At 40.2% G+C, this 22,761-nt stretch overlaps 1 protein-coding gene across 1 annotated transcript in view; it reads left to right on the top strand.

The window, feature by feature from the left end:
* Positions 1-20,499, top strand: part of TENM1 (teneurin transmembrane protein 1) — a 310,397-nt gene extending 289,898 nt beyond the window's left edge. Inside the window, exons 26-32 of the mRNA XM_079318538.1 lie at positions 2,282-2,454; positions 4,575-4,810; positions 10,739-11,035; positions 15,119-15,506; positions 16,226-17,446; positions 17,933-18,075; positions 19,489-20,499. Coding sequence (XP_079174664.1) covers positions 2,282-2,454; positions 4,575-4,810; positions 10,739-11,035; positions 15,119-15,506; positions 16,226-17,446; positions 17,933-18,075; positions 19,489-20,247 — 3,217 coding nt within the window. The 3' untranslated portion in view covers positions 20,248-20,499. The remainder of the gene's footprint in view (positions 1-2,281; positions 2,455-4,574; positions 4,811-10,738; positions 11,036-15,118; positions 15,507-16,225; positions 17,447-17,932; positions 18,076-19,488) is intronic.
* The last annotated feature ends 2,262 nt before the right edge of the window (positions 20,500-22,761 follow it).

Below are 22,761 nucleotides of genomic sequence, written 5' to 3'. Positions count from 1 at the left end.
CTTTGAAATTATATAACTCTTAACTGTGCTACACATAGAAATGCAAATGGATTGTGAAGCAATATCCCCATGTGTGCATTTCAAATACTGGTGAGCACTTCCTCATGTGAGTACTGAAATCAATGCAATTATTTGCATGATTAAATGGTCACCGACATGATTAACAGTGGCATAACTGAGCCCCAAATTAACATTAAGAAATATGTCATGATTCCACCTCTATTAGTATGGGTAGGGCATTGCAGGAGCTGAGTCCCAGTGTGCTGTTATTCATCATGTGGAAAGTGACAGAACCTGTCCTCAGAGGGCTGAGTTTCTTGGAGTAATCTGGAAGGAAAAAAACCCTTTAGATGATCATGCTGTGGAATCAATACTGAGACACTCTCCTGCATGTTCTCCTTGATGTCAGTGGGACCATCTACACGGGAGAGAGGCCTCTGGCATGTGCTCAGGTCTCATTACAAGTCAGCACCTATCTGGTCAGCCAGCCAGGAACAGTTTATCCCATTTTCAGCTAGACAGGGAGTTTTGTATCTCAGCAGCAGCACTATCAGCAGCAAAACTGTGAACTCCTTAGTGAAGATGGATCCCATGTCTTGAGCACAAGTATATTGCAATAAACCAGCTGCATTTGCACCTTAAAAATGCAGTTTTGGGGGATTTTCTGTGGTACAGTAGCAAATCCAAATAACCTACCAAGCTGTCATACCTGTTTGATCAAGCAGTAAATGAAATATAACTGCCTGATGTTCGTGGAGTTTTCTAATGATGAAAAGTAGTGATCTGAGTCAATTTTAATCGCTACCTGTGGCACCCAGTCAACTTGCACAGAACTGGCATAAGAGGAGAATATAAATAAGTCACACAATATATATATAAGGGCAGTGAGAGGTGAAAAAGAGAGATTGTTTTAAATTTAACATTTGATTAATTTTAACGTATTTGTCAAAAAAACACAAGATGGTCAGTAGTTCATTCCCTAGTGTTTAATTGGAAAAGAACAGCTGCTCTATTTTTCTTTCTTTATATTGGAGGGAAGACAAAAAAATCAAATTTTTTTTTCACCAGTACTTCTTGTGATATATAGATTTTGTCTGACTAATTAGGGGCAAATAAAGATCCTAAAGAAATTATGCCAATACCTGAAAGGGAAGGACAAAACCGGATCATCTGCTAATGTGAATTGGAAGAGCTTTATTGGTGACAGTGCAGTTCTGCCAGCTGATATACCAGTTTGGTCTGTAAGAGGAGACAGCTAATAAAACATGAAAACTTAATTATGCTTTCATACCTGCACAGTAAGTTTCTGTTTTATGAACATGAGTTGGTTTTGCTCATGCAAATACTCTGCAATATCAGTGAGTTGTCTTAGGTGAATAAAAACATGTCAGCATCAATAAGATTTTTAAGATGTGAAGCATTATTGTGAAACAATATCAAGCACCAAGCAGTGCTCTGCGCTGGTTTCCATGTGAACCATCAGAAAGAAGAAATATGTTGGTAGAACTGAAAAGACCGGTTAGAAACGCTGCTCCAGAGCTCTGGAATTAATTATTGACTTTTTGGTAACATGGCCTGATTCACAATCAAGTACCTTCAGCTAGAAGAATTTCTATAGCACTGATAAAGTTTAGGTGAACTGAAATGTGGTGCTGTAGATGCTAGGTGAGAAGTTCCTGCTGGTTTAAGTAGACCCTTGGAAAATGAAGCGCAAGGGCAAAACCCATGCAAGCAACTTATTTCCTGCAGATTTCAATTTAATTTTTTCACTGCTGTTACGCTTTAGGTCCCCTTTTTACATTCACCACTCATATTATTTGCTTCACATATCTGTGACAAAAGGCAGCTTTTAAGTGTTGCAGAAGGTAAGAGCTGGTTTTATGTATTTAACGGGTAGGAAAATGCTGTTTTAGGGGTGGCTTGGATGCCTGGCTACCGAGTGACCTCCAGTGGCCTTGTTCCTGCATCGCAGCCCAGGGGGGAACCCCCAACAGCCTGAGCAGCACAGAAACCTCTGGCAGAGGCTGAGTCATGTCGGTAGCATCTCATAGTATTCCCAGTTGTATTTGATCCAGCACCACTGAAAAAGACTCCAAGCAGAAATTCAGGCTAGGTACTGAATGCATTTTGAGTGACTAAATGGACCGGTTCTTACCTTTTTACTTACTGCACAGTGTTGACAATGCTTCCTACTTTATTCACTATTTTTTTTTTTTGCTTTTAGGAGTATCTGCATGGCAGTAGTGGTGTGTTTTCATGGCTCTTTAACATCATTTTGCAGGTATGACTCCGATGGCCACCTGACTAATGCAACCTTCCCGACAGGGGAGGTCAGCAGCTTCCACAGCGATGTTGAAAAACTGACACGAGTGGAGCTTGATACTTCAAACAGGGAGAATGTGATCACAGCCACAAACTTCTCAGCTACCTCTACAATATATACTTTAAAACAAGGTAATAAAAACGTTTCTGTTATTTCTTCCCTAATCACTGTGCTTTGAACCCTAGACATTACTGCATTCTTAACTGTTGGCTGAGAAAAAAGATGTTAGAGTTAGTTCATTTGTTTCTTGCTTGCTACAGCTGCAATTCTCCTGGGCTACCAGTTAGAAACAAGCCTCAAGTGAATTCTTTCCTAGAAGAATCCCATGAATAAAATCTAATTATTGACATCTCTGATGTCTCCAGGCTTTACATGCTACTTTCTGCTTCAGCATTTGGAGGACTTTGACTAACCTGTAATACACTGAGCTTTGTTATTCTAAGAAATCCTTCCCAGAAGAATGACAGGTTCCCCTTACACTTTAGCACTGAAATGCCTTGTTTGGCAGAATACTCTGTATTCTTTCTGGGAGTTCTGTGACCTGGTGACAGCACTTGTAGGAAGGGGGAGAACATGGCCCACCTCTGCTAGTGGCTGCCTAGTGGGGATTAGATTTTGACTCAGCCCCTGTAGACACCACAGTATTTCCCTGGTAATATCATATATCTCAAAAAAAAAAAAAAAAAAAAAAAAAGGCTTTCTGCCTGATGGAAGTGCCCCACTGTCCTCCTCTAGATTTTGCAGATTTATCACCAGAGTCCTGGGTTTACATAGTGTAATCGATCTTTTGTCCTGGCTGGGTTTTTTTATCAGTGGGATTGCTCAGGCTTTGACAGAGCAGGTGCTGGGAAATATCTCTCTGATGTCTTTCTAGGTCTGCTATAGAAAACCTTTGTAACTGAGCACATCACAGAACTTTTCTTTCTCTCAAGTTTTGATCTCTAAGAAAAAACTAGAAAGAACTCATCTCACAAAATACCCCTCATTCCTCTTTACTATTATGTGGTAGAGACAGCACTGCATAAATAGAAATAATTACATTGTTTTGTCACCTGTCAGGCTTTGTCCAAGTGACTCTATCTGCTATCTGCATCAGCTGCTGCCTGTTCTGTCTGTCCTTAAATCTGAAACTCTTCATAGTTGGTAAATTATCAAAGTCTATCTCAGGAAAGTACTTGCAACACAACAGGCAGTGCCAGAAATTAACAGCTCTAGTTATTATTGTATGTGTCCTATATGTTCAAATCATTTACATCTTTACATATCTCTGAGAAACTAGCACAAAGCACCCTGTGAACAGCCAGTTAGGTGTGGTATCCTTACATCCAATTATCTTTATTTTCTGGCATACCCTACTATTTTTCTTGCATTCACATCTCAAGAGCTGGACCAGTTACTTCTGTGTGGACTAGCTCTAAAAAAAGGGTGCTTTGGATACTCCCTGGCAGGTGTGAGTTCAGTGAGTTCAGAGAGGGGGAATTGCAGTGCCCAGGCAAGGGAAAGGAGCTCCAACTTCATATACCCTCAGTGGAGACCTGCTGTGGACCCTCCACATATTTCTGGTAGTTTTGGGGAGGAGAGAGAGGCTGTGTTGGGCTACCCCAGCTCGTTTAACAGCCTTCTGTGTCACAGTCCTGAGCCTCTGGAGCTGCTCACTGTGCCACCACTGCTGATCCATTAATTTTTTTGCCAGCAGCCACTTCCCAACTGGTTGTGGCACCAGGCTTCATCCCTGTGGCTGATCATCCCTGTGCCTCAACCCAGGGTCCTGCTGCTAATGGGGAAGAGGATGAGCTTTTTGTACAGTGACACAGGGAAAGGGGACAGAATGGGAGAGTAGCTGTCATCCTAGATACTTGGAAAACAGCTTTCTTGTTTGACCTCAGATACTCCTGCAGTTGTTCAAGCAGTGCATTTTCCTGTTGAGATCTGCAACATGCTAAGATGATCACAATATCAACAGTCGGTAGTCAGCTTTTGGTTTTACATACTTTTCAGCTGAAAGAAAAAATTCTTTATTCCTGCTGCAGGAAACCTTCACAATGGAAATCATCAGGCCAAATGTAATAAAAAGCTCTTTAGACTAAGGAAGGCCTGGAGGTTACAGCCTGCAAAACTCACACTGTAGTTGGTGTTCAGCTTTCTGTAACCTCCCTGGGTTACAAACTGAGCCCTTGTGCCTAACATTTGGTTTATAAATCTGGAGATCCTATCTTCTCTCTGCTCTCTGATTTTTGTTGTTTTTTGACAGATAACACCCAGAACATCTACCGGGTGAGCCCAGATGGGTCTCTGAGAGTCACCTTTGCCAGTGGAATGGAAATCACGCTTAACACGGAGCCTCACATTCTAGCAGGGGTTGTCAGCCCCACCTTAGGGAAGTGCAACATCTCCCTTCCTGGAGAGCATAACTCAAATCTCATTGAATGGAGGCAAAGGAGGGAGCAGACCAAAGGCAATATCTCCACATTTGAGAGAAGGCTAAGGGTAAGGCTTCCTCTTGTGTAAGTGCACTGTTCCCTTTGAAAGCCATTGAACTAAAATCATGTTGAAATGTTATACTTTGTAAGAATGAAAATTTTGTATCAGTGGTGGGCCCCAGCCATGAATTTCAAAACCAAACTCCTCCAACAGTCTCAGAGATGTTTGATCTCTGTTTGATTTTGATTGTAAGATTTGACCTCAAGGCATAATTACTTCTTTTCTTCCTCTTCTTTTTCAACTGAGAACTTAATTATGGCTTTGGAAGAAGCTGTGAGCAAAGGACAGATAGTTACTCTGTCACAGCAGCAAAGTTGGAGCCACATTTTGCCTCTCTCAGATCTATGAACCTTCTTTCTTCTGGGGGAGCTAAGGGATGCCAGCTGCTGCCCAGGGCAGAGGCTCTTGCAGAACACATTTTGGGTCCTGGCTGCTGTCTTTCCTTCAACTCAGAGCAATGGAGAACCTCCCTGTGTATCCAGACAGGCTGTGTATTAATTCTCCCTCTGCCACATGCTCCCAGACCCCCAGCTCTCTCTGGCTGGGTTACACCATGGCTCCAAGAAAGACTTGCTTTAACATTGCATCGTTGGTTTATTTTTACCTGTGACTACAATGACAGATGGTCAACATTTAGCATTTAATTACATAACACCATGGCTCAAAGAGATTGCTACTTTGCTAAACAGGTTTTTATTAAATCAGTTCTGGTTTTCACATGAATACCACTTAAAATGCCTGTACCAATAGTACAACTGGGAATTTGGCCTTAAAAATATTGTGTTATTGGCTACAACCTTTCTGGATAGGAATTATGTCTGAATACCTGTTAGTTCTGAAAATATAGAGATGGTTATTAAAATCTCTGGATTGTCAAAACCACCAAAATCAAAACCATCTCGTTTTGGTTATGAGATACTATAGATTTTTTTATAAGTGTACCATCTGTTTGCTTTTCAACTTCTCAATCAAAAATGGAAGACTTGGAAAATCTTACAGACTGGGTCAGATCATTTACAGTATGTAAAACACCTGTTTGAAAGGGCGTTGTTCAGATTTGACAGTCACAGTTTCTTTTTAGGATCTTTCAAGTGGGCAAAAGCTTCTTTGAGTTCTTCTTGCCCACCTTCTGCCTCCTTCCTCTCTAAATTGGTGTGAGGCCTCATAGCCCTGCCTGGGGAGGTGGCTGAACTTGGCACCATGACAAACATGTTAAGGTGGCAAGATCCAAACTGTGGCTTCATTGGCTCATGTTGCCTACTCAGTTGGAGGCTTTCTGTGTGACTTTGTGCTTAAATAACAGTATGGCACACTTTTCTACAACAATCTTATGTAATACAATTGTAAACAGAAAGGATGTAGTCAGTCACCTATTCTGCTTGCATTGCCAGGGACTGTTGTAGTTGTTCATCACTATTCTGTTTAATACTACTCCTTCATCTTGCAGAGTTTCACCATTAGGCAGTTTGTGTTTTCTGTTGCTGAAATTGATTGCAGTTTCTTTTGCAGTTTCACTTGCTTCTATGTGATCTTGAACACTGCCTTTAAAAAAATTAAAAGGAAATTCACAAATTGGTCAGGATTAAATAAATTCTGGCTGGAGGCATAAGATGTTTGTTGAAATATTGCAATAGTGAAGGTATCCAGCGATCAACTGATTGACCTATCTCTGGAATAGGCTGTTAGTGGACAAAACTACTAATGTATTCCTGCTTCTTCCCCTTCACCTTCATCCAGAGAGAGGATGGAATGTGAAAGACAAGCATAGGAATAATTCTGATATGCTGATGTCTTTTACTCTTTGTCCTTCTGAAAGTATGCACTAGCAACACAGCTCTTGAACATTGCATTTCTTATTTCTGTAAGCTGTGAGTTTTTATAGCTATCCAAGATCAAGAAGACTTACAAATTGTCCCTGCCTGCTCAGAAGGACAAGCCTGTATTGCTGTCCTGACTGTACTGACTCCCTTGGCTATACTGAGCTCTGGGACTCTTGTTCTGAGAGCTGCCAGGCCAAGGCTGGAGGGAACTTGGTGGGATAGCACTGAAAGGAGGATTTTAGAGTGGAAAGGAGGAGAAATGTTAGAATCACAGAATCATTTATATTTGAAAGGACCTCTATGGTAGTCAAGTCCAATTGTATTCTGCACAAAGGAGACACCATGTAAATAGTCACAAGAGAAAAGGACAGATGGACCACTTAGGTTGGTAATACCATGAAGAAGGACTTTGGAGAATAACAGAAATATCTGGATCCTGGAGTTCATCTTTAGCACTGAGATACCTGCATGATATGCTGGTGGAATGGAGAGTCAGTGGAGATGGAAGGAGCTGGAACAGTGCAGCTAAGAATCTACCCAGAGACAGCTCTCTTTTATCTTTCAAGTAATGAAATGGATTTAGGACTTACTGTGGACAGATCCTGGAGTACTGCTGGGAAAAAAAAATAACATCATTGAAAATTATTATGCTGGACAGACCTTCTGAGAACTTTTAGTGAGTTATATTTTGAAAAGAAAGTATTTAAACACTTAATATGCCATGCCTGGCACAATAGGAAATGTGTTAAAAAGCTCACAATGTAGGGCAGAAAGAACTATGCTGAACTTTGAAAATATATGTAAAGAAAAGCTCTGGGGACTGTAGCAGTTCTCAATGGAAATGAACATACTTGCAGGAACCCTCAGTTAAAAAAAAAAAAAAAAAAAAAAAACTGGCACAATGGAAAAGTTTTCTGAGAAAGAAAAAAAAAAGAGCATAGAAATGAGGTATAAAGATGTTACTTAGAAATCAGACCTGATACCATCAGTGAAACAAATGGCTTTGACTGCTAAAAGGTATAAATTAGAAGGCAGGTAGCTGGGGATGAGATAAAGGATGACCTACTTGAAGAGAAGAAAGAGAATAAAGCTTTTCCTTCTTTGCCTGCTCCTAACTTTTTAAATTCTAATAGCAATTAGCAACCATCTTGAAAGCATGTCACTCTATTAGTGTTAATTCCAGTTTTGGAAAGAGGCTGATGTTAGCATATTCTGAAAAATGCTGGAAACACTGGGTTTTAAAAAGTTGGATTTGTGCAGGGTGTGAATTCCCTGCTCTGGAAATAGGACAGAAGTGAGTAAGTTAACTGAAATGCTGGAACAGCCATCTAACCCTATCTCAGGGTCTAAATCAATGTGGGAAACAGAAGTTAACCATGAGTTTCCTTTAAGTGAAGAACTGCTTGCCCCAGCGCTTCCTGGATGTATATAAAACAGTCTGTGGGCATGTATGCATTTTATATTAATAATAAATCTATGTACAATCAGGCATTTTAACATCAATCTTAATCTAGCAAGACTTCTTTTTTATCAATTGAACTGCTACTTTAATTGACTTCTAAAAATGAAGCAAAGACTGCTGTTAAATCTGATGAGCATGATGCATATTAATACACTGATTAGAATGCAGCTCTGCTCCCTCCTGACTTTTGCATAACTTGAGGAACGTGGCATTGGATGCAGTCCAGGTTTTATAACAGAGTGCCTACAAAATTGAAAATTGAATGCTTGGCCAGTCTTACTTATTTTTGTTGTTGTTTGGTTGTTTTTTTTAATAACAACAACAGAAATAACTCACTGGCCTTGGTTCAAAAGTCCTGCAGACACAAGCTTTGACAGCCATGTTCATTATTGCACTTAGCAAATTATCTCCCTTTATTTACCAGTCTTATAGCAAATTCTAAAGATGGGACCGAGTTCTCTGCCAGGGTGTATGAGTTTGCATTGGCTCAAATCAAAACACAGACAAGGAAAAAATGCAATTATCTCATCTGATTACAAATCAAGCAGAGTGGACAGGGTATGCTTGGAAACAAAATCAAAAGAAATGTATGCTTATGTAATATTTACACTGCAAAATTGCTAAAAAGCTAATGGAAGTAGAGCCAACAAATAATATATATCTTTTTCATATATATATATATATCAAATAAATATATCTTTTTCCGCACTTCGAAGTCAGCTGAATTTTCTCCCTATTTTCATTAGCTGGTATTCCAACCTGACATTTCTTTCAGAAACCAGTTTTTCCTGGCTCATGGCAGAGCACAAGTTCCAGCCACTCTCAGGGGGCTCCTTACTGTGGTTTATGTGTCTTGGAGGAGTCGTTTCATGAAGCCACTGGGATTTGTCAATAGCAACATTGAGATGAGTCCTCCTGCCCATTTATGATCCTGTCTTGCCTTGAGAAGGGTGTTAAACTTAACTTTAATATAAGAAAGTAAACAAATGAGACATAAAATGTGCAATGTAAGGGAAGTATTTTAACCTTATTTTAACTCTGTGAGTTTTCAATTACTGCTGCTTTCCACTTCACTGCTAATTCTGCCTCTGTTTGGTTTTCATTCTTATTTGTTGTATAGTCTCTGAAATTCAGATTGCAAGTAATTTGTATTCAAGGCTTTTCTTTCTCCTAACTGCATTTCACAATGATAGTAATAGCAACAAGAACATTAAACATGTACATAGGACATTAATGAATATGACCTCCTGCTTTCAGTTATTTTGCCACCAAGAGGACTTTTATTCAGAAATTTTAAGAAGTTTGCTAAAAAATATGTTATATTAAACTTAAACTATCAGTCTGTATACAAGCAAATGTAGTTGAACTGAGCATCACATTTTACTTGGGTACCTTAACTATCATTAGAGCATAAATTGTAATAGTTACAACAGTCTACAGGGGTATATAGGTATTTTATGGCTATTGTAAATGAACACTATTAAAGTTAGACATGTGTGTATATAAAACTCCAGAAAGGGTAGTTGAAGAAAGAACACCTGCTCCTTCTAGATTCTCAGATTATTTTGTATCTAAAAACAGAAAGAGGAACAAAAAAGAAATGTTCATTCTAATTGCATCTTGAATTTTTAACCAGGTTTCATTAACCATTTACTTCGTGGCTGTGCCTCCAGGTCTCAGAGAGGAGCAAGCACTGAGTCATGTTCTGTGCTTGACACCTGCACTGGCACTGTCTGTGCTGTAAGGAAGTTATTCATGGGAATAGAATGATCAGATAAAATGTGGTAGATTAATGCAACAAGCACATTGAGCATTGATCTGAAAATAGCATGTCAATGAACAATATTTTATGGTTCCCTAAATTATATATCTGATTTAAATTGTGTTTAATAGAGATTTCCCAGTGACTGAATGATCTCAGGAGGCAGATGATGATAGCACTGGATAAATGCATTTTGTCTTCATGAATCTGAGTCAGTTTTGAACTTGATTTCAAATGAGCAGTGGGCTGTGTTCTATCAGACACAGGGAGTTGCTTGTCCCAGATGTGGTGAGGGCTGCAACAAGGAGTATGGCCAGGATTATGGCCAGGCATGGCTGCTGCTGGCCTTCAGGAGTCTGGGAGTGAGGTGTTTTTATGAGGAAGCATGAGGACACTGCTGAGCAGGGTCTGCAGGGGCTGTAAGCACAGCTCTGCCCTTGGCAGAGCCAGGATGTGACCTGAGCTCTGAGGGCTGTCCCAGAGAAGAAGCTGACCTGTCAGTGTTAACAGAGCTCAAGAGAGGATGTGAAACAGTAGATGTTTCTTATTTTGTGGGCTTAACTACGCACCTTTGGCTGGAATCAAGAATTTCATCCACATCAGAAAAAAAAAAAGAAGAAAAGTTCAGGAAAAGGTAAAAGCAGAGGTGAGGGTTTAGCACACAGAAACATCCTGTAATGCCAAATACAATAACAGTGAGTGCAAGGAACAATTTTCTTTTTGGTCCTTCTGTTTCTCATCTGAATTTTTTTCTGTTTTCTTGTCTTCAGTAAGGTCCAACTCACGATGTTAAACCATTGCTCACTTTGATTAGGGCTGAAACAGACATGTCTATGTTGGATGTTCTTAGGATGCATTGTATTCTTACCATACTGTGCCTTTGTGTTCAGACCCACAACAGAAACCTGCTCTCCATTGACTTTGACCATGTAACCAGAACAGGAAAGATTTATGATGATCATCGAAAATTCACTCTTCGAATTATGTATGACCAGACTGGACGCCCCATTTTATGGTCCCCCATCAGCAAGTACAATGAGGTCAATATCACTTATTCACACTCTGGATTAGTCACCTATATCCAAAGAGGAACCTGGACTGAGAAAATGGAGTATGACCCAAGTGGGAACATCGTTTCCAGGACATGGGCAGATGGTAAAATATGGAGTTACACATATCTAGAAAAGGTAAATTATTTTAAAAGTGGGGTTTGTGCCAAGGCAAAAAGAAAATATTTAGGTTTATTGTATTATATTTATTTATCTATTATATTTATTTATTATATTTTGAATTATGTTATAATGCTGCCTCTTGCAAGAGTATTTAAGAGTTCTAAAATGAAGAATGGATAGAATCACATAACTAGATAAAAATGTCTCTGGATATGCTCAGACCTACAGGTCACCTGCTCAAATCTAGCACCATTTAGTTCTGAAGAAAGTTACCAGCTCCTCAGGTTTGTTTAATTGGTAGGTCAAAACAACTTCCACGTCTCAGTCCAAGTTCAAGTGAACAAAGGACACCCTAACTGCTGAAAATCGTGTTGCTACTCTGGATAACAGAAAGATAACAGTCCTGAAATAGAAATTTTTTCTCCCCACAAACACAATTGTTTTAAGCCAAAATTAGGAGCCCATGAGCACAAGCTTACTATTTAATGCTTTATTTTTAACAAGGGATTGATCCCTTGAGGAGAAATCTTACTGCAGTGTTTATGGGGGCCATTTGGGGGGGAATTATTAATATGAAATGAGTCATTGCTCTGCTTTTATGGTGACTTCTCTAAATTCCCTGAATATTGTTAGTCCCATGTATGTCTAGAGGCAAGGGTCACAAAATGTGGAGATAAATACTGTACCAACCAAGGAGGAATATCTTCATCTGTAGTAACATTTTGTTAGGTCTTGTCTTTCAAAACCAGAAAGCCAGTCTGTATTTTTAAAGCTTTCAGAACTGAGTGCGAACTCATATTCAAAGTTTTTTTTTAAATAGCAACACCTTGGACTATCCAATTCACCCTGAGTTAGCAGAACATTTTCTCTGAACCTGTAAATCACAGGAAAAGGCTGTGGGGGTTGGGGGCAGAAGAGGTAACACTGATAGGAAATCCACACAGGAAATCCAGTGACTTTGAAGTTACTTGTATATTAAAGAGTTCCAAATGTGTACTTTTAAGATAAACTGTGCTGTACTTATTTTGAATGTATTTAAACTTGATCCTCAAAAAACTTACACCTAACCCAATGAAAAAAAAAATCAAAACTGGAAAATGCATAAAAATGTGATTCCTCCTTGTCTGCATGCAGTGTAGTTCATGCATGTGTTAACAAGACTTGCAAACTCCAGGAGCTTCAGAAGTTTCTTTCAGATAAATTTGTCAGGGCTTTTTTTGTCTGTATGCTCTTTTGCAAATTACAAGAAAACAGGCATTTTGTACAGTTTTCAAATATTTGGGCAATGTGTCTTTTGGAGGAATCTCAAATTTTTTTTCTTTGGACCTATTGGACTGTAATTTTGGAAAGATGTATGCTTCTTATCTTTCCAAACCACTTTCTCTGTTCTTCATTTATGATGAGCTCATAAATAAAGTCATACAACTTAACACTGTTATTCTAGAATTCTACACAAAAGGCCAAATCCTGATTTTGTGGAAGCAAGTTGCAAAAGCTTACTGGTTCAAGTAGCAGCTTGGGTAATACTGAAACTTGTCATTAAAATTATGGAAAGTCATTCACACCATCTCTAAGCTATTTAATATACTTTTGTGACTGTTTCTTGTGCCAAAACAAGATGAATTCACTGTCAAAATTAGCCACTGAAATATAACTTTGTGGCTCCATTAAAGTCAATAACTCATTGTGTTAATTATATAATGATTGCTAAAGATTGTCTGAAGCCTTGCAAGACCCAGTAATTCCTTATATGAAAAAGAAGCAATTACATAGGTCACTTCTAATTCATAGTTACTTAATTTTTCGTTTTTATCACTAGATGAGTTAATTGTATATCTTCAAAAAATCTCTGCCCCTTACAAAATTAGCTCAAGTAATTAAGGTTTCATAAAGCACTACAGTATTAGCATTGTAAATAATTTTCACTGATGTGATTTGGTTCCTCTTGTTTGGTCACTTTACTCAATTAGTTAATGCTGTTATAAAATCTCCTGAATACTCCCAAGCTCACTTCCAAAATCTGGCAGACAAAACAGATGAGTGTCTGTGTGTGTCTGTTGGGCAGAAATGACATCTAGTGGTGATGCTCAGCATTTGTCTATTCCCAGCAGAGCTTTCAGTAATTGGCCACTGGCTGTTTGTCTTGATGCACCATACGGCATCAATCATTATGTGGTTGACCAGGCTCTGGTTGCTTTAATAAAAGACAGATTTTTGGGTGTTTTATGAGCTATCCTGTGAAATCCTTTAAAACAATTAGAACCCAATTTGTACAGAGTTGAAAAATCTATTGTAATATTATCAGGATGAATAGGGAATTAATTTTCTTTTCTCTTTATGGTATCCTCTAATAGGCTTCAGAGGATACTCAGTCTCTAGCCCTTGTACTGTCTATCATTTTACTATCCTGGACAATAGTGAAAAAGTCACAAAGTGCTGTACAAATAGTACCCAGGGGCACTAAAATTATATAGGGGATGTTTCTGATCTTGTTATTCATACTCTGTCAATGGCAGACAGCTTAAAAACAGGCACGGGAGCAATATATAGGGAGAGGCATCACAACACTGCTAGAAGAGAGTGTTTACTGCCAGTGGTTTACTGCAAACTGGTGACTTTTGACTGAAGGTGGAAACAAAATAAACACGGTGAATATTGGAAATGGTTGGTGGAGCAGCAATAAAGTGATCAGAAAATGCTCAGTGTGAAGGTCTGTCGTCACCAGTTGGCAGAGGGTGACCTGGAGTGGCATATGTTGGTGCTCTCTGGCTGCTATACAGGTGACAGATGTCTTTTGCCAAGGGCAGGAAGAGACACATCTTGGGCAGGCAGGGGGCTGGGGGTGCAGAGAGGATGGCCAAGGCTGAGCCTATCTCTGGCCCTTTGAATGGGCAGTTGGTTTATTTGTCAGAGAAAAGTGGCTCAGGGCCAGTGTTACTTAACACACTGCAGGGCTGATCTTATGGTGGTTTTCCTCCCAGAGAAGATTTTTGAGCTTAGAGGGGAAAAGATTCTATTTTTCTGATTTCTTTCCCCAATACTCAATGACAAAGTAGTCATGCTGTTCTAAGTAAGGCTTTGTTTTGTATGATGTCTCAGTCCTGCAGAAGCCTGACAAATTTGCTTATGTGCCTGGTAGGTTTGAGCTGTGGGCTAAGAGCTGGGCAGTGTCAGTGCTCCAGCACAGCTCAGACAAGACAAGGAATGTGCAGTGATCTGGTCCAGCCAAGCCACTTGCTAGAGCTGGGGGAAAGCTACAGAGCTCCCACATATATTTTCATTCTGTGTTTTCATTATCTTTGTTTCAACAGTGTTCACCAGCCAGCTTTTGCTCTGTGACACTGGGACTTTACATAGTGGATGAGAAGGTGTGCAGAACCCAAACTTTAATTATCAATAGTAAAAGTCTGCTATGCTTGCACATTCATCTGCTAGAGAAGCAAACCAGATTTCACCAACCAGCCAAAATTAACCAGCACAGGGCAAATACTCAGTATATCTGTATAGAAATTATATTCTTTGTAAGAATTAAAAGTAAATAATAGGAGTAGTCACACCAAAGAATCTACAGAGAATTTTCATCCATCTGCAAGCGTGAAGATATTATAAACTCTGGGGCTATGTGTATTTAGAAGAAGATATACTAGGAAAGAACTAGGTCTGTGCTGGAAATAAGCAGAATGCCAATAAAAGTTAAACACCTTGTACATGCACAAAGTTTCCTCTTTCCAGCTCCTCTAGACACATCTGCTGGTGCAGATGTTCTTCCTGTGTGTGAGGAAGAGGTTCCCTCTGTTTTTGCTTCCTGAGAGGATGCCCTAAATATTTCAAAGCAAAATAGCCAGTCGGCATGAGGCTGAAATGCTACTGAGACCCACACCTGCCTTCCAGTTTGGAGGCCCTTACCTCTAGACTTACTATGATTCTCCTCCTGTTGGTACCACCTTGCTGGCCAAGTCTCCTGAAGCTGAAAGCTTCACTTGGAATAGTACAAACGGTGAGGGCAAGCTAGAGGAGTGAGTGGTTGTCTCAGCATTTCCATAGCCAGGCTCTCACCAGCTGAGCCCCGTTGCTGACCGTGCTGCTGTTTGCTTGCAGTCCGTGATGCTCCTGCTGCACAGCCAGCGGCGCTACATCTTCGAGTACGACCAGTCACAGTCGCTGCAGTCGGTGACGATGCCCAGCATGGTGCGGCACGCCCTGCAGACCACGCTCTCCGTGGGCTACTACCGCAACACCTACACCCCTCCGGACAGCGGCGCCGCCTTCGTCCAGGACCTGGCCAGGGACGGGCGGCTGCTGCAGACCCTCTACCCCGGCACGGGCCGCAGGGTCCTGTACAAGTACACCAAGCAGTCCCGCCTCTCCGAGATCCTCTACGACACTACGCAAGTCACCTTCACCTACGAGGAATCTTCTGGAGTTATTAAAACAATACATTTAATGCACGATGGGTTCATCTGTACCATCAGATACAGGCAAACAGGTTGGTGTAACTGTGACTACTTTGCTAAAGTTTTTTTGGCTTCTTAAAATGTGATGCTCGTTCCTCATTCACAACACCCTGATCTAGCACTTACCTGGCATGAAATTCCATTATTTTTATGTCTACGAGTTCTTATATTTTTATGTCTCACTAGAAAAATATGTGTGTGTATCTCTGTGTCTGTGTCCATAGGTGAATATAGCTGTCCCACTTGAAATACGGTTTTCTTTTTATTGCTTAGTATGGAATAGCTCTTAGAATGTTTTTTTGGTTTTATTCCTCTGTGTGGATATTTGCTAAATACTAAATCAAGTTGGTTTATTGTTTGTATTTTCAACTTTCCCTGTTTACACTATAATATAACATAAATTCAAAAGGACTTCTTATATGAGGAAGGAAATCAAAATATGAAATAAATTTAGCTTAGAATTATCTTGTAAGTAAATAGAAGTTATCATTATGAATAAAACAGCATTTATTTAAACAAATATTAATAAAATATAAATTATTTGTAGAGCAAGTATTAATAAAGCTTTATGAGAGAAAAATCTAACATATTCTTAGTTAATGGTATTTTTCGAGATAGCTAAGAAGTAGTAAGGCTAAAGAGCATACCTGAGGTCATGTCCTGTCTGTCCTAGATCTGTAGGGTAAATAAACCAGGGGCATAATTCATTATTTTTCTTGGTTTTCCTCTTTCCCATATTTGTTTTGGACAGGTCCACTTATTGGTCGCCAAATCTTCAGGTTTAGCGAAGAAGGGCTTGTAAATGCCAGATTTGACTACAGCTATAACAACTTCCGTGTCACGAGCATGCAGGCCATGATCAACGAGACGCCCCTTCCCATTGACCTGTACCGCTACGTCGATGTTTCTGGCAGGACGGAGCAATTTGGAAAATTCAGTGTCATTAATTATGATTTAAATCAAGTTATAACCACCACTGTGATGAAGCATACCAAAATCTTCAGTGCCAATGGTCAGGTGATTGAAGTACAGTATGAAATTCTCAAGTCTATTGCTTACTGGATGACCATCCAGTATGATAACATGGGGCGCATGGTGATCTGTGACATACGTGTGGGTGTAGATGCCAACATAACGAGGTATTTTTATGAATATGATGCTGATGGTCAGCTCCAGACTGTGTCTGTGAATGATAAAACCCAGTGGCGCTACAGCTACGACCTTAATGGAAACATCAACTTGCTGAGCCATGGGAACAGCGCGCGCCTCACTCCTCTGAGATACGACCTGAGAGATCGCATTACCAGGCTTGGGGAAATTCAGTATAAAATGGATGAAGATGGTTTTCTCAGGCAAAGAGGCAATGAGATCTTTGAGTACAACTCTAATGGTTTGCTGAACAAAGCATATAACAAAGTGTCTGGCTGGACTGTGCAATACTGTTATGATGGTCTTGGAAGACGAGTTGCGAGCAAATCAAGCCTAGGACAACACTTACAGTTCTTTTATGCTGATCTCTCCAACCCAATAAGAGTTACTCACTTGTACAATCATACTAGCTCAGAAATAACATCCTTATATTATGATCTGCAAGGTCATCTCATTGCAATGGAATTAAGCAGCGGAGAAGAATATTATGTTGCTTGTGATAACACTGGGACACCTCTAGCTGTGTTCAGCAGTCGAGGCCAAGTCATAAAAGAAATTTTGTACACCCCATATGGAGAGATCTACCAGGACACTAATCCAGATTTTGAGGTTATCATTGGTTTTCATGGAGGCCTCTATGATTCTCTTACTAAATTAGTTCATCTGGGTCAGCGGGACTATGACGTCATTGCTGGTCGGTGGACAACACCAAATCACCGTATATGGAAGCACCTGAATGCTGTCCCACAACCCTTTAATCTCTACTCATTTGAAAATAATTACCCAGTTGGCAAAATCCAAGATGTTGCTAAGTATACAACAGGTAAAAGTAGCCTGTCTCTCATAAAAATGTCTTTAACGAAAATAAAGCTTTTTCTTAAATTGTGGTATGGATTCAACATTCTGTAAATCTTTTGCATGCAAGAAGTCTCTAATCTTAAATCTATTGAAGTAATTTCTTTAATAGATTGCATCTTACTGAGCTTGATCTGTTTTCTTTAACATTTATGGTAACCAAGAAAATAATTAATAGCTGCTTCTGTTGCTTTTCTCAGTGCTAAAATTAGGGGAAGAATGGAAGCAGCTTAATTTGAATTTTTTCTATTATAGATAGAAGGAACACTATTGATTGGAGTATAGCTATGCTTTGTAACCAAATAATTTCTTTGCTACAAAAAATGCTGCAGCTAGTGCAGGAAACGTAAATTGATGTCAAGTCATTTCTGCATAGCTGGAATTTCTGCAGATAGCCCTCACTTTTTCTCGGATTTATGAGCCTTTTTGCCAGCATCTTTTTCTTGTTTTGTAGACATTGGAAGTTGGCTAGAGCTGTTTGGTTTTCAGTTGCACAACGTGCTGCCTGGATTTCCAAAACCAGAGATAGAAGCTTTGGGGACAACGTACGAACTTCTGCAGCTTCAAACAAAAACCCAGGAGTGGGATCCTGGAAAGGTTAGCAAACATTCTCTTCAGCTGCTTTTAATAGTAAATTAGGAGTTTTAATAGAAAATATTGGATACCACTGAAGAAACGTGACTATATCTTTCAAAGTAATAGGCAAAGTAAATTGTTTAAGAATACTAGAAACTTTAATGTTATCAATTATGTACTGGCATCAGAGTGGAGGAGGGGTTCAAGGAGAAGCTTTTAGCATCACAGTGAAGAAAATGTGCAGCTATTTATAGAGAAAATATTCAAATTAGAGGCACAGGATAAGCAAAAGGGTAAAAGTATGTGAATATTGAAAAAAAACCCACAGAAAATCTTGCAGAATTAGAAAACTACACCAGAAAATTTTCATCTTTCTTAGCCAAGATACCACAAGCACTGGAAAATCACTGAGGGTGTAAACAGCTTTACAAGTCAGTACCTCTGCATAATTATTGGAGGAAACAGAAATGCTGCTATGGATTTTTAAGGGGTCTGTAAATCTTAGTCTTACTCCAGGGCTTGTTTTCAGTAGCAAAGAGCCAGACAGCACCAATCAGAGTCTGGCAATCAGTGTGACTGCAACTGGACCAGCTACCGATACTCTGAGCAAACATTCACATTTTGCATATGATCATCTGTTAACAAAGAAATATGATTTTGTAAAGATGCCCTTCCTCTATTGTAGTCAGGAAAGAGAAGCATAGAGCATTTGAGAGTTCACATTCACATTCCCAGCATTTAAGATAGTTACCATCTACCTAGTGCAGAAGGCTAGAGCATCAGAGCTCATGCCAGATGTAGGAGTATGTCCATGGAAAACTATCACTGATATATTAAGTTTTTCCAAGGCACAGAAAAGATGTGGTGATAGGTATAATGCTGAAAGACAAAGAGAGGTTTGGAGTGAATTTTCTACTAGCTTCTAAGGGGAACAAGATCTATAGATGATGTACTTGCCTATTGTTTTAGTGTCTCGAGATCTTCACAACCTGCTTCCTCTAAAGAATGGGCTATGAAATTCATTACCATCGTTCTACAGAAGATATAATTAAACACAGAGACTAAGCAGAGTCATGTGAAAGGGCACAGCTTTGAATTGAGGTTTCCCTGAGCTGCTAAGGGCTGAAAAATCAGCCATTACAGTAACAGTTCAACAGGGACGAAGAATAAAAGGAAAAAATACAAAATACAAAAAAAAAAAATGTGGTAAATACGTTTCCATTTATTTCCTAGAAATGAAGGAGTCCAAGATATAGAAAGCATTACCATAAGCTATTAAAAACCCTGTGCATATGCCCAGGTTCTGTAGGTGTGCATGATACTTTCTAAACAAATTGAGGATCCATTCTAAGCAATTAAGAGATAAGTAGGGTGAGCTACTAATGAACTTCAAGGTACCTTGCCTGCAAACTTGATTGATATTTTCTTTTCCAGACTATCCTTGGTATTCAATGTGAGCTACAAAAGCAACTCCGAAACTTTATATCCTTGGATCAACTTCCTATGACACCCAGGTATAGTGATGGCAAGTGTTCTGAAGGAGTGAAGCAACTGAGATTTGCAGCTGCTCCTTCAGTATTTGGAAAAGGCATCAAATTTGCAATAAAGGACGGTATAGTGACAGCTGACATTATCGGGGTGGCTAACGAGGACAGCCGGCGCATTGCTGCCATCCTCAACAACGCTCATTATCTGGAGAACCTGCATTTCACCATTGAGGGCCGGGACACCCATTACTTCATCAAGCTGGGCTCTTTGGAAGAAGATTTGGCTCTGATTGGCAGCACCGGAGGGCGCCGCATCCTGGAGAACGGCGTCAACGTGACGGTGTCGCAGATGACGTCGGTGATCAATGGCAGGACTAGACGCTTCGCCGACATCCAGCTGCAGCACGGCGCGCTCTGCTTCAACGTGCGCTACGGAACCACCGTGGAGGAGGAAAAGAACCACGTCCTGGAGATAGCCAGGCAGCGAGCCGTGGCTCAGGCCTGGACTAAGGAGCAGAGGCGACTGCAGGAGGGGGAAGAAGGAATTCGGGCGTGGACAGATGGAGAGAAACAGCAGCTTTTAAGCACTGGGCGGGTACAAGGCTACGATGGATATTTTGTTTTATCTGTGGAGCAGTATCTCGAACTTTCTGACAGTGCCAATAATATTCACTTCATGAGACAGAGTGAAATAGGCAGAAGGTAACAAAGAAAATCTCTGCCTTTGCGTCACCAAAGACTGCCTGTTTTTAAACGTAAAATGGTTTATTGTATTGGTTTTTCTAGATCAGAACTCTGTATATATAAATATAGAGGAAAAAACATATCCAACTGCCTTTAAATGTGACAGAAGATGGTATTTTAATATCGTTTGTTTAGCTCTTTGAGAGATGACAGTGACAATTTTTAGTTCTTGTGTGGCAGTATTCAAAAATTCCAGAAGCAGAGTCCTGCGAGCCGAGCGCCGACCTGCAGCGCGAGGTGCCCGGGTGACACTGCACAGCCCTGCAGGGGTAGGTGAGCACCACAGGCTCTGCCTTCTCATGAAGAAACACAAGCTTTTTGTTGCTGTTGGTTTAATAATTCGCAAGTTATTTAAATGGTTGCAGAGCCTGATTCTGCAACCCATATTTACTGGGTGTCTTTTATCCCAGTGAGATCTCCCATAAGTTCAAGGGATTGCGTACAGAAACCAGACTGTGTATGGAAACTTTGCAGCTGCTCACCAGCCCCACACATGTTCCTCCCAGTTAAAAGCTAAGGGATTTTCTAACCTGTGAAATCTGACTTGGGTTGGATTCAGTATGTACAAGGATGTCCCATATGATCTTTGCTCGGCCATGGCCGCCCCTCATCCACTCCATGCTGAACATCACATTGTGTTCACTCGTGCATGTCAGGCCTCTCTCCCAGGGTTTTCCTGGCACTGGGATGTACTGCAGTCTGGCAGCACACAGAGCTGCCATCTTGGTGATCAGTCTGCGGTCTGGCCAGGATTCGGCCAGAGATGGGGTGGCTAAAGCAGGCTTAGTGGGCACTGTAGTCTTCAGGAGGCTCTCAACTGGATGTGTGCTCTAGGCTGGGCTTTAACCCAGTGCTTTGGGGACACCCCAGCTGGCAGCCCTCACAGAGCAGTATCAGGCCATGCATCATCAGTCCTGTCTATAGTCACTGAGCCGGGTCTTGTCTTTGCTCAGATGATTTGGAAGGTGCAGTGTTGTTGGGTTTAGGCATCACATTCTTTTAATCTCAAATTAATAATCCTGTTGTAGTACTCATTTTTTCGAGTCTGAAGAAGATTGGTGGGTTGGGAGTTCATGAACCTAAGTGTGGATAGTAAATATGTTGATAAACGTAGAACATGTCGGGGATGACTCTTCACTTTTCAGCTCAATATCTAGAGCACATAGAAAAGCATTATATTGCATGGACAGAAATTTTTTATTTCCCAAGGTAACATGCACTACTGGCACAGTTACTTCATAGCAGAGTAGATGATCCTTCCTCCAACTTGCTATCAGGAGGTGGGTCAGGCACACAGGGAGGGGGGTGGGCAAGCAATTTTCCAGAGGGATCCAGAAGTCTTGTTATAGAGCCTGTGCATCCATAACAGCGAATTTATTGCACATTTCTTTCAGAACAGACATAGTAAATACATTGAAACAATTTCTGCTCGTATTTATGGAAGCCAACAAAGTGCATTCTTTATTTTTCTGGTTTTTCCCCCAGTTTTCTTTTTTCCTTTGTTTTTGGGCAAGTGGAGCAGACTGTACCCAAGTTAGAGATGAGCCTGAATTGGTACCTGCAATCTGAGCCCCTCCTTGGGGTTTGAGCTCAGGTCTCAGCCTCGGCCCATTACCATCTGTTCCCAGATTCCTTTTGCTCCCCTGGGAGCTGTGCAGCTTTGGGGGTGCAGGATGAGGATGAGTGGGAGCCTGGCCCCTGAAAGCCTCCTCTGTCCCCAGCCAGGGGGACCTGTGGACCAAAATACACATTGTGATCAGGCTCATCATTAACTAATGTACAGAACAGGGAGCTGGCAACATCCAGGTTTGACAGCTCAGATTTCTGTAATTTTCCATAAAATCACGGAGAATTTGAATACCTCCACACCAGCCTAAAAATGGACCTTCAAATCCTTGAGCCTCTAATACACTTTTAATCAATGGAAGAATAATTTATGAATTGTATATAGAGAGTGCATTCATAAACGTGATGATGTATTTTATCTCTGATCCAAGATGTCAATATTAGAGTCTATTATATTTTAAGCAATTATACTTTTTTGCAATTCACTAATGAGGATCATTTTCAAACTGCTTTAAATATCCATTATAAACAAATATTTGGAGCTATTAGAGTTACCTTGAACTGTGCATTTCTAGTATGTAATACATATTTAGTTAGCTTGTGCCTTTAGTTTCTTAAAGTTATATTTGTATTATATGCAGGAAATGCACTTTGTATTACCTACAGCTGTGTTTTTAATACTGCCTTGATTACTGTTGTTCTCATGTTATGCCAAAAGGTCAAACAGTTAGATGTGTTACAAGTTTGTCTTTGAAAGTAGATTTGGCATTTTCCCATTTGTTTGGTGCAGTCTAAGGTACATTTTGAACAATATTTCTTATGAGAATACGATTTCATTAAGACTCACATGACATCACACGGCCCAGTTACAAAAGCAAAAAATGCCTTCATCATAACAGTTTCTTAAATT

The sequence above is a fragment of the Erithacus rubecula genome (assembly GCF_903797595.1).
Source record: "Erithacus rubecula genome assembly, chromosome: 15".
NCBI lineage: Eukaryota > Metazoa > Chordata > Aves > Passeriformes > Muscicapidae > Erithacus > Erithacus rubecula.
Note: the sequence above shows the minus strand (reverse complement) of the source record. Positions and strands in the feature narration are given on the sequence as shown.